Here is a 22,117-nt window from a genome sequence, read left to right as displayed (position 1 = left end):
AGTATCCATGTATATGTACATGTAGATGTAGATGAATGAACATAAATCATGCGAGATCCACAGCTGTGATACGTATTATGTAAATTAAAGGGGAAGGCAGGAGAAAAGAAAGAGAAGGAACTAATGATATCAGCTGCGTCGAGACTTCTACAGTTAAATGAGTGATCTCATTTACTCCTAAACTATTTACATTCTACCAGTATTACTTCTATTTTTATCAGTATGTAGAGATACCCTACACACATTCTTACAAACTGAAGTGCAAACTTGCTTACAAACTGAAGTGCATTCTTGACATGAATCAAGAGAACTGATGTCCAAAATAAAAAATTGGTTAATTTACAGCCAGGTGATTGTTTCCCTACATAAAAATAGCAGCTAAGATTACATATAATAATACGAGAAAAGAGAACCCTTCTCCTCAAGGAGTTGAACATTATATCTCATCTTTTTAGCTAATGATTTCTAATTTTATAATTCAGAAACTCACCCCACTTACAAATATATGTCTACCCATGGTTGTTGAAGTTTCTGAAAGAGTAATGATGTGTAACAATTTGAGAGGCCCAGTGGTTATGGTGCTATAGTGACTGAAGTATCCTAAACAATTTTAATTCAAACAGAAATAGACAAATGCTTACTGATCAAGGTAAAGAATGGCTGGAGTTTTGTAAATATTTGTAATGGTGGTTGATATAAGGTCCTGCAGAATCATTGCTAGCTTCTCTTTGCCGGCCGAAGAGGCCATGTGGTTCTAGGCGCTGCAGTCTGGAACCGCGAGACCGCTACGGTCGCAGGTTCGAATCCTGCCTCGGGCATGGATGTGTGCGATGTCCTTAGGTTAGTTAGGTTTAACTAGTTCTAAGTTCTAGGGGACTAATGACCTCAGAAGTTGGGTCCCATAGTGCTCAGAGCCATTTGAACCATTTTTTTTCTCCTCTTTCTGTTGTACTCTCTTCCTGTTGTTCGCCTTTCATTGTTCATTTGATTTTAAACATTGTCTTGGACCTTCCTGGTGTTCAAGCTTCTTTCGCTTTCTTTCACTTCTGTTTTGTTACTAAGTTATCCATTAAAAAAAAAAAAAAAAAGAGAGAGAGAGAGAGAGAGAGAGAGAGAGAGAGAGAGAGAGAGAGAGAGAGAGAGAGAGAGAGAACTTTTGACATAGTCCAAAACTATTGTAGTACCTTGTGTAGCATAAATGATTTCTGTATATGTGGTGTCAGTTCTCTCTGACATGTCCGAAAGAACAGACACCACATATAAGGTGAGAAAGACCAATGATCTCTTCAGTGTGGATGCACACCAGGCTCAAACTCGTGTGTGAATCAGCGAAATACCATGAGTACTGAGGGTAAGGAGCAGGGGGACTATGTCATCAGTGTGTGGATAAGTTGAGAATTTGGGTCTAATGAAAGGCATGCTAGGGTAGTCCGTGCAGTTGTGATGACCACTGTGTCCGAATGGCTTAGTGGTCGGTGCATCTGCATAGAGAACAGGGGACCTGGCTTTGAATCCGAGTCCAGAACAAATTTTCAGCTTTTCCTATTGATTCTTAAAACATAACAGAACATGTAAATAAGTTGTTTTGGGCTTAATCTGTAAAAAAGCTTCAAAATAACATTTTGCAATTTGTTGCTTCATTTAATTCCAAGGATGCTTGAAAAATAAGTAAGGTGGAACATACTTGTGAATTTATTGCATTTTCATTCCAGTGCAAAGATGATGGACCTTACAGATAAAAGTACAAAATGGTCCTTTTTTATAGTTGTTTCTTATTTTAGTTTTCTTCTTGCCTTCTTCATACTTTTAGTTGTTTCGTAGGCATAAAACTTCGTGATTTGCTTTTTGGTGCTTGTAAACTGTCTGTACGCAGTGGTTCAACTATGTCTAAGCTATTTTTCCTGCCTCTGCAAGTAAGTTGGAAACTTAGCACTCTGTCTTTGTTGTCTATATTTGCCGTTTTAATTGCAAAATGGTTGATATGGATCTTGCTGTGTTTGAAGGTTTTGTTAGTCATTTAACCTGTTTCTGTATGCAGAAACTTTGCTGTCACATGAAAATTGTAATGTTGATATTTTAAGTTGCTCTGAAACAAATATAAGTAATGTTACTCTTTAAAAATGTTACTCTTGTTCATAAATTTTACTGTAACATTGTTGGATTAAAGTTGAAGCTACTGTTCCACACCACAATGTGTGTTACAGGTCCACCTTGAGATTGATCCACAACAGTATGAACAAGAAAAAGAAAAGTTTCAAACACTTCAGGCTAGTGACAGTGCAAGGTTGGCAATTTTGAGAGATTTGCTGAGTGTACATCTGGGAATAGAGTGCTCATTGTCAGATACTGTTCCTCATTACAAACCTGGATATTTACTAGGGAGAAGTGAGGTGAGTTTTCCTTTTTTTAAGTTGCTGGGCTTTGATGCTTTGTTAATAACATGCACCTGCTATGACTATGATAAATTGTCGTTTTATTTGCATTTAAAGTAGAGCTTTAGTATAACAGTTTAATGTCTGTCTTATATCATACTGTCACATAGAAGGTGTAATTGGATGAATGACGAACACTAACTTCACTTAACAAAGGATTATTCAGCACTTGCACAGACAAGAGCGCAGAGCAAACTGCATCCGGCCAGAACACATACAGTATATATAGAGCTACAGAACATTCCAGTACAATGATTCTTGATATTTGCGGATACTTCTAGAATGTACTCAAACCGAATATAGAAATTAAAATTGTACAGTCAAGGTGAGTTTTGAACTCGTGACCCTCGATGCAACAGTTACTATCATATCCACTACACCACAGTGCTACTCAGCTTCTGCTGCGACATTGCTCCCTCATTAAGGAACAGCGTCTCGGTGTTACGTCCTCCTAGTCCTGGAATGAGTCATCAGTCCTGCATACTCCGGCTCCTGATGACTGATTCTCGCCCTGATGGTAATCTTCTTAGAACTTCTTTTGCCGCTATGCTCTTTATCACTTTTCCGCTTGTTGCCTGTCATTGGAGCTTCGAATTTACCCTGGGTTGCCGGATCCTTATAGGGCTTCATTCGAAGGACGTGGACCGTATCTCTGATCTTTCATCGTCTTGTGACGGGGTCGAAACCTTCAACTTCATAAGTAACATCACACAACTGTCTTACAACCTTATAAGGTCCAAAGTAGCACCTGAGGAGCTTCTCAGAGAAACCAACCTTCCGAACAGGAGTGAAGTTCCAGACGAGGTCATCAGACTAGTAGACAACAGGGCAGTGGCTCACATCATACCTTTGGCGATCGTTTTCTTGAGCCTGCAGCATGCAGAGTGAGCTAACTGCCGAGCTTCCTTAGCTCTGGTTAACACCTGGCCAATGTAGTCGTCGTCCATGTCATCAGGATGTAATGGAAACATAGTGTCCATCGTCATAGTCGCCTCATGCCCTCGCGCCAGGAAAAATGACGTAAATCCCGTGGTGTCTTGTTTGGAGGTGTTGTAGGCAAACGTCACAAAAGGTAGCACCTCATCCCAGTTGCTCTGCTCAACACTGATGAACATTGATAGCATGTGGGGCAAGGTCTTATTAAGGTGTACCGTAAGCACGTTAGTTTGCGGATGGTAGGCAGTCGTCATGTGACGAGTAATGTCTCACCGACATTTTAACGCTGTCACAAGATTCGATTGCAAAACTTTCCCTCGATCCATAATTAATGACATTGGGGCACCGTGTTTTAATACACTGTCTTCCACGATGAATTTGGCTATGTTGGATGCTTCGGCCATTTTCACTGCTTTTGTAATGGCATGGCATGTCAGATAATCAGTGCAAACAATAATCCATCTATTGCCACTAGCAGACATCGGAAATCGACCGAATAGGTCAATCCCAACATGCTGGAAAGGCGTTTCTACTGGTGGAATTGGTATGAGTCAGCCAGGTGGTTTCTGAGGGACTGCCTTTCTCCTCTGGCACTATCGACAGTGCGACACATCGTGACGGATACTTCTAAATAAACCTGGCCAGAAAACTCTCTTGCGGATTCTATCATACGTCTTAATAAAACCTAAATGTCTGGCCTCAGATGTGTCGTGGAATTTCTGTACAACATCTAAGCGCGTGTGTTTAGGAATCACTGGTAGCCACCTCGTTCCAAACGGATCAAAATTTTTCTTGCAAAGTAATCCCTTAACTACCTTAAATTGACCTTTCACATCCTCTGACCGATTTAAGGCAAGCATAATTTGAGATATCTTGGCATCCTTCTTCTGCTCAGCAGAGGGATCGTGGAGTGTAGCGAGGCAGTCACTATCTTCATCAAAGTCTTGATGGTCTTGCACGGTGTATCTTGAGAGACATTCAGTTACTTGGTGTTTTCTTCCACTTTTGTGCACTATGGTAATGTCATACTCTTGAAGACATAGTGCCCACCTGTCGAGTCGTCCTGTTGGATCCTTAAGACCTGCCAACCAACAAAGTGAAGTGAAAGTCTGTAACAACTGTGAATGGCCTTCCATAGAGATACTGTCAAAATTTGCACATGGTCCAGATTGCAGCAAGACATTCTGTTTCAGTAGTTGAGTAGTTTCTCTCGGTTTTTGTAAGTATCCTAGAAGCATAGGCTATAACCTTCTCTTTTCCATCGAAAATTTGCACCAGAACAGCACCGATCCCATACCCCCTGGCATCTGTGTGTAGTTATGTAGGTGCTCTCTCATCATATAGGCCGAGAACAGGGTAAGTCGTCAAAAGCTTTCACAGCACATCGAAAGAATCTTGTTGCGTAACACCCCAGGTAAATTTAGCATCAGCTTTTAACAACTCTTCGAGCGGCCTGGCTTTTGATACAAAAGTCTTTGATAAAATGACGGTAAAAAGAACATAATCTGAGGAAGCTTCTAACATCTCTAATACTTTTAGGAATAGGAAATGCCATTATAGATCTCACCTTTTCTGGGTCTGGCTGCACGCCTTTGTTTGACACAAGGTGTCCAAGTATTTTGATTTCTTTTGCTCCAAAGAGACACTTTCTTGGATTAAGTTTCAGTCCGGCTTGTTGGACACACTTAAGAATGGCCCTCAGTCTTTTTATATGTTCATCAAATGTGTCTGAGAACACTATAATGTCATCTAAATCACAAAGACACATCGTCCACTTCAGGTGCCTTAGAAGATTATCCATCAGCCATTCAAAAGTTGCTGGTGCATAACACAAACCAAACGGCATTACCTTAAAGTCATACAGGCCCGGAGGGGTGATGAATGCAGTTTTCTCATGATCAACCTTATCTACTTCGATTTGCAAGTATCCCGAGTACATGTCCATGGCTGAGAACAACTTAGCCCCTTCAGACAATCTAGTGTATCTTCAATTCTTGGAAGAGGGTAAACGTCCTTTTTAGTTATCTCAGCACGATTCCTGTAATCAACACAAAAGCACCAACTGCCATCCTACTCCCTGATGAGGACCACTGGTGACAACCATGGGCTCTGCGACTTATTCGACGTTCCGTTGCTGACACACAGTATGCTCTCTGGCTTATTGAATGATGGTCTCCAGTGCTAATCTGGTGCTTCACCATCGATTTGTCTAATTTGCTCTTCACCTGTGGATTGAAGCATTTAGAGAACTCTTGAAGAATGGCAAGTAGCTTCTTGTGTTGATCCTTCGTGAGATCTGGTGATAGTTGAGCTAGAAGATCTTGTCTCGTAGTGGTAGCACTAATTTCACCCACAGACTTGGCATGGAAGGTTTCTAAAATGCTTAACTGTTCTTCAATTAACGGCTCAGCGGTTGTACGCACATGCGTCTTGGAGGGATCTACAGTTCTTGGCACCAGTTAACACTCTACAATTCACTGAATCCGTTCTTAAACAAGATGACAGAGGCTGGGATGGTGAAGTTATTCTTCAGTGTTATGCTCCTTTTACATTCCACTAGAAGATCCATTGGTTGATGCATGGCTTGAAACGTGACAGTTACCTTTCTAGTACTGACTCCAGGAATGATCTCTTCATCCACCACACATAGTCTCCACACACTCGGATGCGCATCTTCCTCATCTCATCTAGCATAATCTTCAAGCGACCACAATCTGTAATTTCCTGAGAAGCTTTCAAAAAGTCCCATCTGAGAATGACGTCATGACTGCACTCTTGTAAGGCAATGAATTCCAAGGACTGTGTATGGCCACTTAAACCCACACGAATGGTACATATTCCTGTAGGTTTTACATATTTCCCATTAGCCCAATGAGCAGAGATGTTTTGCTGTTTTCTGCAACTGGCGACGGTACTTCTCCAAAATGACTGAATATGATGCTCCAGAGTCCACAAGAACTTGGGCTGGTCGTCCATCCATGAGGATATTGATGTAGTTTCCTATCATTTTTGTAGTGATCAATGGCGGAGGATTTTTCTCTTCAGCAGCCTGACCTCCAAGGAAGGTCACACCCTTTAGTTTCAAACGTTGCGGCAGCTAGGTGAACAGCTGGAGCTTCTAAACAGCGATGGAGACCTTGATCGGCGTGTTGGGGAGCATCCTCTCCAGCGGCTAGCTTGTGGCGATGGTGACCTACGTCGTCCTGCACCCACATATTCTTGTTCATCTTCGTCGACCCAGAGCTGGCGTTGGCTAAGATCGGTCTGGTGTGTTGTGGTGCGGGTGTCAGCAAATATCTGCCGCCTTTCTCGACAATAGCACACCACATGTCCCAGTCGTCCACAGTGTAAACATACTGGTTGGTTGTCCTGGGTCCTGCAGACATCAGTCTTCCTTGGTGCCCAAACAGGTTCCTTGTGCGGCATTGTAGGAATGTAACTCCGCCTGGGTCTCGACTTTTTCACCAATTTAAAGGGAAATGATGAACGAGAGATTGGGCTCAATGTCTTTTCCACTTCCTCCTTGAAGTGTCTCATTTTTATTTTACTTGCTGTGCAATCCAAGTGCATTTTGAATTTCCTCTCACTATCTGACGAAGAACACTTGTGAAATCAGTTGCTTCCTCCATCACAGATATCGATACGACGCTTGGAAGCCGTTCAAACTTCTTGTGTGGAATTCTCTTTTCTTGCATTGTCTCGATATACTGGCACCATTTTATGAAGTCGTCTGCTGTCGAAACCTCCTTCAGGAGGGCTTGGCACATGTCCTCAGCAACATCCTCCAAAAGATGTGCAAATTTATCTTCCTCCTCCATTGTAGGATCCACTATTTTACACAGCTCCAAGACGTCTTGAATCTAGGATGCTGTAGTTTCTCCTGGACGCTGTCCCCTGCCCTGTAATTTATCTTCAGCGTTGCACTTCTTTCATCGTTGTCGCCAAAATACTTCCCATCTTGTGAACTTCTCCTTGTTGTTCACATACCATTGCTTGGCAGTGCCCGCCAAGTAGAAACATACGTTAGCCAAACACATGGTGTCATCCCATTTGTTAAATTTGGCTATACGCTCGTATACGTTCAGACACTTGTTTGGATCTTGGCCATCGTCACCAGAGAACCCGGAAAGATGTCTATTGTGGTGACACACAGTTGCTGTCATCGTAACGTCCTCTTCTTCCTCTGTCTAACATAGATTGTGATCTGTTGAATATGGCTCGAACTCGGGTTTCTCGCCACATAAACAGCAGCTCTGTCGCGGCTTGATGGGAGCTACTGTGTCGTTGATAATGTGCGCTATTACAAGTTCCAGTACCCAGCGTCTCCACCAGAATACTGTCACATAGAAGAAGGTGTAATTAGATGAATGACGAACACTAACTTCACTTAACGAAGGTTTATTCAGCACTTGCACATACAAGAGTGCGGAGCGAACGGCCTCCGTCCAGAACACATACAGTTTATATATAGTTACAGAACATTCCCGTACAATGATTCTTTATATTTGTGGATACTTCTAGAATGTACTCAAACCGAATATAGAAATTAAAATTGTACAGTCGAGGTGGGTTTTGAACTCACGATCCTCCATCTAACAGTTTTGTATCATATCCACTACACCATGGGGCTGCTCAGCTTCTGCTGCAAAAATATAAAAGCTGGTGAGTGTGAGGTGCACAAAGTCTTCATTAATTTGGTGTCGATCCAGACACCAATATTAATATTGACAAACAAATGGACCCTCTAGGTGCTACAAACATTAATCTTGACAAACACATTATTATTGGTTGTCAGTGACACAGTAACAGTCCAGTCTCCCTTACCATCATATTGTTATTAAATAAGAAGCCAGGGGTCCAGTCTGTAATACAACAGTTAAGTCTGTAGATGGCTTCATAGATCCAAGTGTAGCAATAAGTATAATCAAGTAGACAACAAAAACATAAACAAGAATGAATAGTGATATGTAGCAGTTTTTGCACAGCTAGTGACCACTGGGCAGGCCCACATGATGTGATGATTGTAGCACTGAGTGAGAGGTACGAAAAGTTTTACTTGGTGGTGTCAACCATGTCTGAGTTGGGGGTCATCAGTTCATCTGGCAAAAATACTGGATCAATCACCCGTTTAACTGGCATGCATGGTGGTAGTGGCATAATGTATAATGATGGACTAGCACAGAAAGAAGACACCAGGGTTGGCAGCTCTGCCGAGGGCTTCAGGACAGTGAACTTGTAGGTGGCCAGCTCTGAGGCACTGACAGCAGTGGACTGAGTTTGCAGCACATAGAGGTCAGTAACTGGTGAAAGTAATGAGGGGTCATATGTGGCTGGAGGCAGTGTAATGATCACAAAGGGAGTCCATATATTGCCCTTTGATGCTGTTGGACCTTTTAAGGGAGCAATTTGTTGGGTCATGTTGCTGCCAGTGGGACTGGTGGTTTTTTGTAGTGTCATGCTGATCTCACTGTGATTGTTAGTGGGCCAAAATAACTTTGTCATTTGATCACTGCAAACACAATTGCTGTTTGCAGATTATGTGCCTGCTCTCAGGCACAATGGTGTAGATGTGCTGGTCCTGACATATTTCTACAATGTGTCGTATCCACCATGGTGTGGCATCTATACCTGTGGGTTGAGATTGCAGAGATAATTTGGAACACGGGATGCTGAATCAACTTCATCACACACAGTGGAGCTGCTCAAGCAGCATTCAGCCCCTCTTGCCATGGGGCAGTTCAGTGAGCTGCAACTTTGGATGGCAGTAGACCTATAGAAGCTTTATAACATGGCAAGTATGTCCTCTATGGAGGCTGTACTCAGAGCTTTGTTGTTGAACACTTTTATCAGTTTGCACCATTCATTCTGCTTCCCCATTGAAAGCAGCATGAAATGGTAAAAAAGAACCTGTAGCTGCAATGTAAGTGTGCAGACGTGTAAGAGAGAAACTGAGGGTCAATGTGCAGCACTACATATACCAGTGTGTCTTCTATGGCTGTGGCAGTGGCTAACATGGATGTTAGGTAGGAGTTTTGGCAAAGTGTGAACAGCAGTAAATTATGAGGCACTGAGGCAGTTTCCCACAAAATCAAGATGGCTGTGATGACTTGCTTTCAGTGGTTTAGGTAGAAGGCCAGGTGTAGGTACTCTGTGTGGACTTATTTTGTTGTGTGCTCAGACCATACAGGTGCAGGTCACGATGGCAACCCCTGGGGTGTTAACATATCACCTTGTTTGTGACTTCGTCCTTAATATTCCTCTGCATGATCAGCATAGTAATGCCAGGATGTGGACCTGTGGACATAGCAGGTTTACAATATTGTACTTGCATTTTTGATGGACAACAACAGGATCCCACTAACTATTTTCAGTCATTGATGGAGGTAGAAGAAATGCAAACACTGGAGGGGTGCCAGCTGAGGATCCTCCAGCCATCTCATATGCTGTTGCCCAGGTGACTCAGTACAATATAGTGGGAAAATCATCTAGTGTATTATGTAAATCCTTTTTCATGTGACTGCAGACCACCTTATGTGAATCACATTCTATGTTAGATCCCATGGAAATGTGCTATAGCCTGTCAGTGTTCATACATGATCACAAATATATTTTTCTCAATTTATGAATAGGTAGCTTGTGCTTATGTGACTGCTTCTAAGGTGAAGGTGACTGGCTTCTCAGTGCTACCAGTATTTTTAATCAAGACAGAGTCTGCTAATATCTTTTGCCACACACTTCTGGTGAGGACCAGACTTTTCCAAACACTTAAGTAATTTAACAAGGGGTAGATTTTGAGGTGCGATTCCATCGACGGAAAAGCCATTGACTATTTTCTTGCATAGAAATTCATTCAAATTTTCTTTTCCAATAAATAGTTTAAAAATCCTTCAGGTTTATTGTGATAGGCATTTTTTCTATGGCCTCCACACGTTTCATCGTAGAATTGAGCTGAATGTTCCACACTGGGCTAGAAAAAATGACTCTTATTTAAGTTATGCTTCGAACTATAACTTTTAATATTACGAAGGTATACTGCCGGAGAATCTTCTGGGTTGTACGATCGTGCCCCACGAAACTTTTCCATTCCTAACAGTTCATCCAGCTCAGCTCCAGACTGAACATTAGGAACGGAAAAGTTTTGTAGACCACAGCCATTCAAACTGGAAGTCTTGCCAGCAGCTAAGATATCCGGTCATGAAAGACATCATTATATGATTACAAAGCTATTCAGGGGTGTTCAGTAAGTAATGAAACACATTTTTTTCTGAAAGCAAGTTGGTTTTATTCAGGATTTCAGTACACCATATTACTCCCCATGCTTTTGGCTACAAAATCGAAATTCTCAACATAATCTCCATTCAATGCAATGGCCTACTCCACCTTACTGGCAGGGCCTAGATGCCTCCACGGTACCACTTTACTGGTCCACATCGGAGCCAATGTCTCGCTGCATCAGTAACCTCCCCATCGTCCGTGTACTGCTTCCCACCGATTGCAACCTCTATCGAGCCAAACGGACGGAAGTCGGAAGGTGCGAGATCCGTGCTATAAGGGGGATGGGGGAGAACAGTCCGTCGAAGTTTTGTGAGCTCCTTTCAGGTGTGCAGACTTGTGTAAGGCATTGTGTTGTTGTGCAAAATGGCAAGTTTTCTTGCATTTTTGTGAAACAAACATCTCAAAGTTGTTTCTTCAGTTTTCTGAGGGTCGTACAATACACAATTCAAAGTCGATCGTTGCACCGCGAGGGAGAACGTCGACAGAATAACCTCTCCAGAGTCCTAGAAGACAATCACCGATACTATACTGGCCGAGGGTGAAGCTTCGAACTTTTTCTTCGGAGGAGAGGTGGTGTGGCACCACTCCGTGGATTGCCATTATGTTTCCGGTTCAAAGTGACGAACACACGTTTTATCAGCTGTGGTGATGTTCGACAAAAAATTGTTACGGTCGACCTCGTAACGTGCGAGAAATTCTGTGCAGAGGGTCCTTCGTTGCTCTTTGCGGTCTTCTGTCAGGTGGCAAGGAACCTAGTGGCCACACACCTTGGAGTGCTCCAACTGGTGGACGGGTGTGTCAGCACTCCCAGCAGAGATGTTCCGTTGTGCAGCCAGGTGTTCGATTGTGATCCACCAACCACCTCGAATGAGGCTTTCGGCACATTCCGACATTTCACGAGTCACAGCTGTGTACAGCCAGATGGCACACGGGAGGTCGGACATCTTTGCGTGACCTTGTTGTGGTTATAGGGTTCGGAAAAGACCCTTTTTTAGAGTAGGGAGGACAGAAAGAAACCAAATTTTAAGAGAGGTTAGAACTGAGACAAACCTTCAGTTTGGGAAAGAAACCAAAAAACATAATTCTGTCTTATTTCATCAGCATAAACAGCTATTGGATAAGAATTTTCAACAGTCAGCAGATATTTTAACTCTACCCAATTTTAACTCAGTCAATTCAAAATGTCAGCTATCTTTATTGCGTCAAAATATTATAGCACTGAGAAATAACATTAATGAATTAACTATCTGCACAGATGAATTAGAGTCTTCAAACCCAGCTGACATAATCTGCCTCTCTGAACATCATGTGACCACTGGTATAGAACTTTTAAGTGTTACAGGGTTTAGGTTAACATCTCACTTTTGTAGATCAGAAATGGAGAAAGGAGGAGTTGCCACATTTATCAGGAACTGTCATAAATTTAAGAACATAGACATTCATAAATTTTGCCTAGAACAGCATATGGAAGCATGTGCAACAGAAGTAGAATTTCACAAAAAATCCTTCATAATATTAAGTGTATATTGAGCACCTGCAGGTAACTTTAATCTGTTCGTAAACCACCTTGAAGCTGTACTGGCCCATTTAACAACCAAAAACAAAGAAATAGTGGTTGCTGGTGATTTCAATGTAGATTTCCTTAAAGACTCTCCCAATAAGAACTTATTTGAGTTAATAACAGTATCATTCAACTTAATTCCCACTGTACAGTTCCCCACTAGGGTAGCCAATTGCTCACACACAGCCATTGATATCATATTTACAGAAAAGTCCAATTAACAAAATTATATTACAAAACCAATAGTCAATGGCCTCTCAGACCATGACATGCAGCTCCTTCTGTTAAATGTTAATACTGAACAGGATATAAAATCTGTTAAATCTGAGCTCAAGAGGGTAATCAGTAAGCCAAAAATAGATTATTTTAGGACACTCCTCAGAGACATTCACTGGACTGATGTTTACAGTGCTTATGGCATGAATGAAAAATATAACACTTTTGCTAATAAAGTGCTTACCTTATTCGAACACTGTTTTCCCCCAAAACTTACCAAGGTTAGAGCAAAGTCCACAAAGAAGCCATGGATTACTCAAGGAATAGGGGTATCTTGTAAAACAAAAAGAAAACTGTATCTGTCAATCCGAAACAGTTCCGATGTTGATGCTATAGCACATTACAAGAAATACTGCAAAATATTAAAGACTGTAATACGGACATCAAAGCAAATATATTACAAGGAAAAGATAGTCATATCAGATAACAAAATAATGACAATATGGGATATAGTGAAGGAGGAGACCGGTAGAACCAGACATGAAGAGGAACAAATCGCATTAAGAGTAAATGATACATTGGTGACAGATGTGTATAGTGTTGCAGAACTTTTTAACAAACATTTTATAACTGTTACTGAAAAGGTAGGGTTGTCAGGTTCAGTAGATGCTGCTATGGAATACCTCAGACCAGACATTTCAAGTAACTTCCATAATACGAATTTGACCCTCACTACCCCTGCAGAAGTAATGTCCATCTTAAAATCAAAAACGTCTACTGGGTATGATGAAATATCAACGAAGTTAATTGAAGAATATGATTCTGAGCTAAGTAACATATTAAGCTATCTGTGTAACCACTCGTTTATCAGTGGAATATTTCCTGAATGGTTGAAATATGCTGAAGTTAAGCCACTTCTTAAGAAGCGAGATAAAGAAATAGCATCAAATTTCCATCCAATTTCACTGTTGCCAGCATTCTCAAAACTTCTAGAAAAAGTAATGTACAATCGGCTTTATAACCATCTTATCTCAAATAACATACTGTCAAAGTCACAGTTTGGATTTCTAAAGGGTTCTAATATTGAGAAGGCTATCTACACTTATGGTGAAAATGTGCTTAATTCATTAGACAAAAAATTGCAGGCAACTGGGATATTTTGTGATCTGTGTAAATCACAATATCCTTTTAAGTAAATTAGAATATTATAGTGTAACAGGAAATGCTGCAAAATGGTTCAGATCTTATATCTCTGGCAGGAAACAAAGAGTGTTATTAGGAAAGAGACATGTATCAAGCTATCAGGTATCATCCAACTGGGAACTAATTACATGTGGGGTCCCACAAGGTTCCATTTTGGGGCCCTTACTTTATCTTGTATATAATAATGACCTTTCATCAGTAACATTACCAGATGTCAAGTTCGTTTTGTTTACCGATGATACAAACATTGCAATAAATAGCAAATCAAGTGTAGTTTTAGAAAGATCAGCCAATAAAATATTTGTGGACATTAATCACTGGTTCCTAGCCAATTCTTTGTCACTAAATTTTGAAAATACTACATGCAGTTCAGAACTTGTAAGGGGTGCCCCACGAGTATATGCCTAACATACGATGACAAGCAGATAGAAGAACTGGACAGCGTTAAATTCTTGGGATTACAGCTTGATAACAAATTCAACTGGGAGGAGCACACCACAGAACTGCTGAAACGTCTTAACAAATCTCGATTTGCAATGCGAATTGTGTCAGACATAGGGGATATAAAAATGAAAAAGCTGGCATACTATGCTTACTTTCATTCCATAATGTCATATGGGATTATTTTTTGGGGTAATTCATCAAGCCAAGCTAAAGTTTTCCGGGCACAAAAATGTGCAGTAAGAGTTATATGTGGTGTGAACTCAAGAACATCCTGCAGAAGCCTGTTTAGGGAACTAGGGATACTAGCTACTGCTTCCCAATATATTTATTCCTTAATGAAATTTGTCATTAAAAATATATCACTTTTTCAAACCAACAGCTCAATTCATGGAATCAATACTAGAAATAAGAATAATCTTCACAAGGATTTAAAGTCACTTAGTCTTGTACAAAAAGGTGTGCATTATTCAGGAACACACATTCTCAATAACTTGCCAGCAGCCATAAAAAGCTTAACAACCAATGAAATTCAGTTTAAGTGAAGCCTAAAGGATTTATTGGTGGCCAACTCTTTCTACTCCACTGATGAATTTCTCAGTAGAACTAACTGATTTGTGTGTGTGATATTATAACTTATGCACAATTTCAGTGCAGTAATGTGTTCATTGTAAATAAGTATTATAGTAGTTGTATTGAACATTTATTACCTTATAAATAAATAAAAAAACTTTTTTATTTTAGATTCAGTGCATTAGTATTTTTAAAATGACTCTTTCATATAGTGTTCATTAAAAAAATGACGATCATTCCACTTGGGACCTGTGGAATGGTACATCAGCTTATTTGTTTTAGTTGTATGTATTTGTCATGTATTATTGTTTTTCTGACATGTTCTACATCCTGGAGGACCACCTCACTACGGACCAATTGGAATGAAAGTAAATCTAATCTAATCTAATCTAATCTAATCAGATGCATTGCCCAATGACTCACCACGCTTTTGTTCACTGCCAGGATTATGTAGACATTCTGGAAGTGCTTATGAATATCATCAGTGCTCTGGTTTTCTGCCAAAAGAAACTCAATGACCGCTCTCTGCTTGGAACGTACCTCCATTACAGATGACATTTTGAAGGCAGTGTATAGCACTGCCACCTGTTGGAACTTCATGAAACTGTAGGAGTTGAAGTGGTAATATTTCCCAATGTTCCACAACAAATCCCACATTTTGCCAACTGAAATTGACAGAGGAAAAAAAAGTGGTGCATTACTTATTGAATGCCTCTTGCATGTTCTAAGATACTGTAAATGTTGCACCTTTGTTCCACTCTTTAAAATATTGTTATCTAAATGATTAGCACATTGTGGAATAACTGAAAAGAGCTGTTCCAGATAGTGCTAGAAAATAGTTGAAGGATTGCTTACCCGAAAGAAAAGACTCGTACAAGCCCAAAGGAGTGTTGATTGCCATGAACTGCTGTGAAGCCTTATTTGAGGAGAGTTGTATATGGGTGACAACAATAAGAGTCTTTAAGAAGTATTAACTTGCCATATACTTTGTCTTCCCCTCTTCAGATAATGTAATATGGTGGTATATCTTTGATTGTGAATTAATAGTTGCCTTAAAGTCACCACAGAGGCGAAGAATTCCTCCCGGTTTACAAATGAGTACCATTGGTGCATCTCACTGGCTGGGTGCTACAGGAATAATGTTGTTCTAGTTTTGGTTGTGTTCCAGTTCGTGTTTCAGATCAACATAGAAGGAAAACAGAATGCGGTGAGTACAACAAAAATAAGGTTTAGCTGATTGTTTTATGGCTACGTGTGCGGCATATTTAGGCCCACACCTGAGACATAATTCATTTCTTCAATCCTAAGAAAAGAAATCTTAGAAATAAAAAATAATGATATTTCCCTTCGTTTCATAGACGTTTGCAACTTTCATTTCCTCATTATAAAACATCCGAGTGATACTTGAGCTAGATAACACATCCACTATCCTCCTGTGATGGGCTATGCTATTTCAGAGACTGGGCAAAATTAATTACAGTGTTGTGTTAGCTGTATAATAATGATCCTTCATAGGAACATTTGCAATCTGTGTCTCCACAGTGGAATTGGCAACAGTAACTAAGACCTCCAAGATCCACTAGTCAAGCACCATAATACTGAATATTTCACTTTTTGGAATGTAGAAACTCTAAATGAGTTACCACTACAGGAATCTCTTTTGCAAAAAGAGTTGACAACTTGCTAGAAATCTCAGAATATGGCAAACTTTTGGGGTTTACTAAAGGATTTTTCATACAGAAAAGCCCAAATAGTTTAGGACTAGAATATGAGAGAAATGCATTTTGGTAATTTGAATGTGTGCCCTTACATGCTTGTAAATGTAATGGTGGGTTATTTCAGTAGGTACACAATTCTTCAGTTTACATTCACTCTTGAAATTTTAACACTTAACTTCTCTGTGAAGCACAGTGCTTCTCATGTAGTGTCAACCACTGGAGTGTGATCAGCGTCTTCATAATTCTCTTGTACTTAATAAATGATTCTCTGGTGAAACACAATGCTCATCTTTGGGTTTTATGTAGGCATTACACTTTGGGTAACTCTGAGTTATGCTCCTTGATATTTTATGGTTGTTGCAGTTTCCAATGGCTTACTGACAATGGTAGAATCAGACACTGGTGGGACTTTCTACCTTTCTGTGAACAATATGTTACATTCATTTACTTTGAGGGTCAGCTGCCAAACATTGCACCAAATGTTGACCCTCTGCAGATCCACTAACATTTCAAGATTTCTGGCTTTTCAATTTTCTTGTACACAATTGCATAATTGACAGCTTCATGGATCTCTCAACATCATCCACAAAATCGTAGCCTTATAATATTTCCTAAAGTTACTCCTGATGTTGCTTTCCAATCTGACAATTTTGTCCTGTTAAGAACAACATACTGAGTACTGTCTGCTAGAAAGTTCTGAATCCAGTCATCATTCTGCTCCAGTATTCTGTAAGCTCATATTTTGTTCACTAATTGACTGTGCAAAACTGTATCAGATGCCTTCTGGAAGTCAAGGAACACAACACTAACATAGGTGCAGTTATTTGTTGCCTCTGGACTTCATGGACAAGCAGAGCCCACTGAATTTCACAATAACGTTTTTTGCCAAATCCATATTAATTCCTGTAGAAGACATTTTCATTCTCAAACATGGTTGTATAACACACAGGCATAAAAAGTGTACATAATTCAACAACAGACTCATGCGAGAAGTGTGGGTATTTTGGATTGACTTGAATTGAATTTTACTTGATCCGGTGGGATTACATGGTGTACAGTGACAGTACATGTAATATAGGACACATCAAAAATAGGAAACATTCATTGTCACGTACTTCCTGACCATTTGTTTTATACTATAACATCATAGATTATAAGTAACCCTTATAATTGTAACAGTATGTAGGACCCCTTCAGGAAACTTTCATTTATTCCTGGAAAACTTGGATGCCTTGTTTTGCTATCTGTCAGATAGGGGAAAGCAAATTATTATTTGTGGGGACTTCAATGGTGATTCACTGAAAGAGTGTAATAGGAAGAATGACCTGGAAGTCTTGCTCGGTTCTTTCAATTTGTCATCTGTCATTAATTTTCCTACTCGGGTAGTAAAGGACAGCAGCACGTTGATAGATAACACTTTTATAGACCGAGATAGGTTTAAAAACATAAATTCTTGTCCTGTTGAGAATGGGCTTTCTGATCATGATGCTCAGCTAGTTACAGTATATGACATAGCTCCATTCAGTAATACAAAACTACCCTCCAAACTTGTGCATTCAATTAATGACTCAACAATTAGAAATTTCAGAGAAAATCTTCAGCAGTTAGACTGGGATGAGGTGTACAAGGAACCCGATGCTAATTTAAAATATAACTTACTTCATGATACACTTGTAAGAGAATTTGAAAACTGTTTCCCCAAGAAAGTAGTTAAATCTAATTATAAGAAACCATGCAAAAAACCTTGCCTTACTAAAGGAATAAAAAATCTTGTAACCACAAAAGGGAACTGTATCTAACAGCAAGAAAGAGTGATGACCCAGAAACAGCCAAATATAAAAACTACTGTGCTACATTAAGAAAGGTTTTTAAAAAGTCCAGAAGCATGTGCATCATGTCTGAGATTAGTACCTCTGATAACAAAATCAAAACAATTTGGAATATTACAAGGGAGACAGGGCAACCAAGAGTGCAGGATGACGGCATCACCATCAAAGCGAATAGAAACTTGATAAACGACAAGCTGGAAGTCGAAAACATTTTGAATAATCACTTTTTAAATGTTGTAGAGAAAATAGGATCTAAATGTTCATTGGAAGAAGCAAGGCGGTTAATGGAAGAGGCCTTACCCACACAATTTGATACAATTGAAATTCCACCCACCTCTCCTTCTGAAATTAGGAAGACAATAAACTCTCTCAAGAATAAAAGCTCACATGGTATTGGTGGCATTTCCAGCAGGATAATAATAGCTTGTTCCCAAGAAATAAGTGGGATTCTTAGCCACACATGTAATAGCTCTCTGCAGCAGGGTATTTTCCCAGATAGACTGATGTGTGCCATTGTTAAACCACTGCATAAAAAAAGGAGATACGTCTGATGTCAACAACTACTGCCCAATCTCTCTTCTAACTGCCTTGCCCAAAATTCTTGAAAAAGTAATGTATTGTACAGTAGCTTCACACCTTTGTAAAAATAAAGTTTTAACAAAATGTCAGTTTGGTTTCCAGAAGGGGTTTTCAACGGAAAATGTTATATATACTTTCACTAATGAAATATTAAATGCTCTGAGTAACTGGAAGTCACCGTTTGGATTTTTTTGTGATCTATCAAAGGCTTTTGATTGTGTAAATCATTGACTACTTCTAGATAAGCTCAAGTACTGTGGTATGAATGGGACAGTGCTCAAATGGTTTAAATCATACCTAACTGGAAGAGTGCAGAAAGTTGAAATAAACAGTTCACATAATATGCAAAAAACTGGTGATTTCTCAAACTGGGGAACAATCGAGAATGGGGTGCCGCAAGGTTCGGTCTTGGGTCCTCTGCTGTTCTTAATATATATTAATGACTTGCTATTCTATATTCACGCAAAGCTGGTACTTTTTGCCGATGATACGAGTATAGCTATCACACCCGACAGACAAGAATTAACTTGTGAAATTGTAAATGATGGTTTTCAGAAAATCATTAAGTGGTTCTCTGCAAATGGGCTCTCATTAAACTTTGACAAAACACAGTACATACAGTTCCACACAGTAAATGGAATGACACCAGTAATAAATATAGACTTCGATCAGAAATCGGTAGCTAAGGTTTAATATTCAAAATTTCTAGGTGTATGCATTGGTGAGGGGTTGAACTAGAAAAAATACACTGAGGATCTGCTGAAACGTTTGAGTTCAGCTGCTTATGCTATTAGGGTCATTGCAAATTTTGGATATAAACATCTGAGTAAATTAGAAAATCATACCTATTTTCATTATCTGCTTTCGTATGGCATCATATTCTGTGGTAATTCATCATTGAGTAAAAGAGTATTCATTGCACAAAAGCGTGTAATCAGAATAATTGCTGGAGCTCATATCATCCTGCATACGCTTATTTAGAGAGTTAGAAATCTTCACTGTAGCCTCACAATATATATATTCACTTATGAAATTTGTTATTAACAATCCGAACAAATTCAAAAGTAATATCAGCGTACATGGCTACAACACTAGGAGAAAGGATGATCTTCACTACTCAAGGTTAAATCTAACTTTGGCTCAGAAGGGGATAAATTATGCTGCCACAAAAGTCTTTGGTCACTTACCCAATAGCATCAAAATTCTTGACAGATAGCCATATAGCATTTAAAAGGAAATTAAAAGAATTTCTTAATGGCAACTCCTCCTACTCATTAGATGAATTTTTGGATATAGTAAGTGGGTAATTTCCCCAACACCCAAAAAGAAAAAAAAAGAAAAATAAAAATATTGAGTGTCATGTAATATTTTGTGTAATGTAATATCTTGTATAGACACCTTTTATTAACATGACAAGTTCCACATCATTACGAAGTGTCGTATTTATGATCTCTGGAACAAGCACTAATCTAATCTAATCTGAAAAACCATATACACAAATTTAATGTGATAAGTACCCTTCAACACTGTAAAATTCCTTTTCCACCAGACAGTCTTTGAGGTTCTTTTAAAACTTAGTGTCATGTACATTGTCATGCAGTTTTCTAGGCAGACTTCTTAGTAATTTGTTACGTGAGTACTGGGATCCTTTTTCAAGCATTGTCAGTCAGTGGGGTCTGCTTCATATGTCATTCTTCCTCCGTGTGTTGGGGGTATATATGCTAGCATTTGGAATCCACTCTGCACTATCTTTTGTGACATATATTACAGTTTTATATGTGCACAAGGATGTAAAAGTTAAGATACCTAGTATTTTGAAGCAGGTTCTGCCTGTTTCAGAAGTCTTTCTTCTTAATATGATCCTGATTTTTTTGAATGTGAACACCTTTTTATTTCTTGAATATTTGAATTTCCACACACTATCACTCCATACTGCAGGTGTGGTTTGAAGAGTGCATGGTATACTGTGTACAGGAGCTGTTTGTCTGCATACTGCGATAGCTGCCTAATTATGAATATGGTGGAGCTGAGTTTCTCACAGAGAGAATTAATATGTTGTTCCCATTTCAGTGTATTAGTCACAGTAATACCTAAGAATCTAATGGATTCTGCTTCATCCAGTCTCGTTTCATCCACCTCTAAACCCATGTGCACAGCCTTCTCTTTATTTGTGAACACTGAATACATAGTCTTTTTTAGATTCATAACAAGTCCATTTTCCAGGAGCCACTGAGCTGTAGTATTCACAGATATGTATGCTCTGCTCTCAAGCTGTACCACATTTTGGTCATTGTTCAGCATTGTCATGTCATCTTCATACAATGTTTGCTTCTCCTTCTCTTCAACACCTATGTCATTAACAGACAGATTAAACAGCAATGGCCCCATTACACATCCCTGTGGTGCTCCGTATTTGACTTGATGGCTTTAGTTTCTTACTGATACACATTCCCTATCGATACATGTTCTTTCCTGTTGCATAAGTATGATTCTATCCACTCGGCTGCTTGCTGTCAGATAGCATAGTTTTCCAATTTTATTGTCAGTATTTCATGGTCAGTAGTGTCGAATTCTTTGGAGAGTTTCAGAAACTTTGCAGATACAACTTGTTTTTCGTCTAAGGACTGTATAATATATTCTGCCAGGTTGGCAGTCACTGATTACGTAGATTTACTTTTTCTGAAACCATGCTGTGATGGTATAAGAATGTTGTATTTGTCCAGATAATCAACTAATGTATTATACATAAGCATTTCCAGAATTTTTGAGAAACCTGGTATCAGTGAAACTGGCCTGTAGTAGTTGGGATCATCCTTATCCCTTTTCTTCCACACAGGTACCACCCTGAAAGGGCTGCTTGCAACATCCAGCAGTGGTGTGTTAGTGCTTCATATATAAAATAAAGAGTGAAAAATATGTGTAATATACAGTAGTTGCGGTTTTTATAGCACTCCTAAGTGTATTGTGCGTTATATTATCACAAAAATAGAGGAAAAGAGGAAGTAGAAAGAGTTAAACATAGTGAAATGAACCAAGATAGAAAGTGCGTAACGAAATATTACTGTGAATATAGTCAAATTTGCGAAAATAATGAGAGAAGAATCAAGTCTACAGGTGTAATTTTTGCTGTTACAAGAGAGTAAGAGAGTTCGTTACGATATCAAGCTAGTGAAATTTGTATAAACTGTGGACACAGCATAAATATAAATCGGTGCATGTACTAGTGGAAACCTTTCAAATAAGTGTGTAGTATAATTCTGAATTATATGTTTAAAGTGGACAAAAGAAATGGAAATGAAGTACCAGTGTTCAAGGCATGTTTACTCTATTTTTTTTTTTTTTTTTTTTTTTTTG

General features: G+C 39.3%; 1 protein-coding gene across 3 annotated transcripts in view; it reads left to right on the top strand.

Annotated features, from left to right (window-relative positions):
• The window catches only part of LOC126469657 (biotin--protein ligase), a 359,191-nt gene that overhangs the window by 243,461 nt on the left and 93,613 nt on the right, over positions 1 to 22,117 (top strand). For all 3 annotated transcript variants that reach the window (XM_050096793.1, XM_050096791.1, XM_050096792.1), the window contains one exon: positions 2,205 to 2,390. In XM_050096793.1, the coding sequence (XP_049952750.1) occupies positions 2,205 to 2,390 (186 nt within the window). The remainder of the gene's footprint in view (positions 1 to 2,204; positions 2,391 to 22,117) is intronic.

This window comes from Schistocerca serialis, chromosome 3 (genome assembly GCF_023864345.2).
Source record: "Schistocerca serialis cubense isolate TAMUIC-IGC-003099 chromosome 3, iqSchSeri2.2, whole genome shotgun sequence".
NCBI lineage: Eukaryota > Metazoa > Arthropoda > Insecta > Orthoptera > Acrididae > Schistocerca > Schistocerca serialis.
Note: the sequence above shows the minus strand (reverse complement) of the source record. Positions and strands in the feature narration are given on the sequence as shown.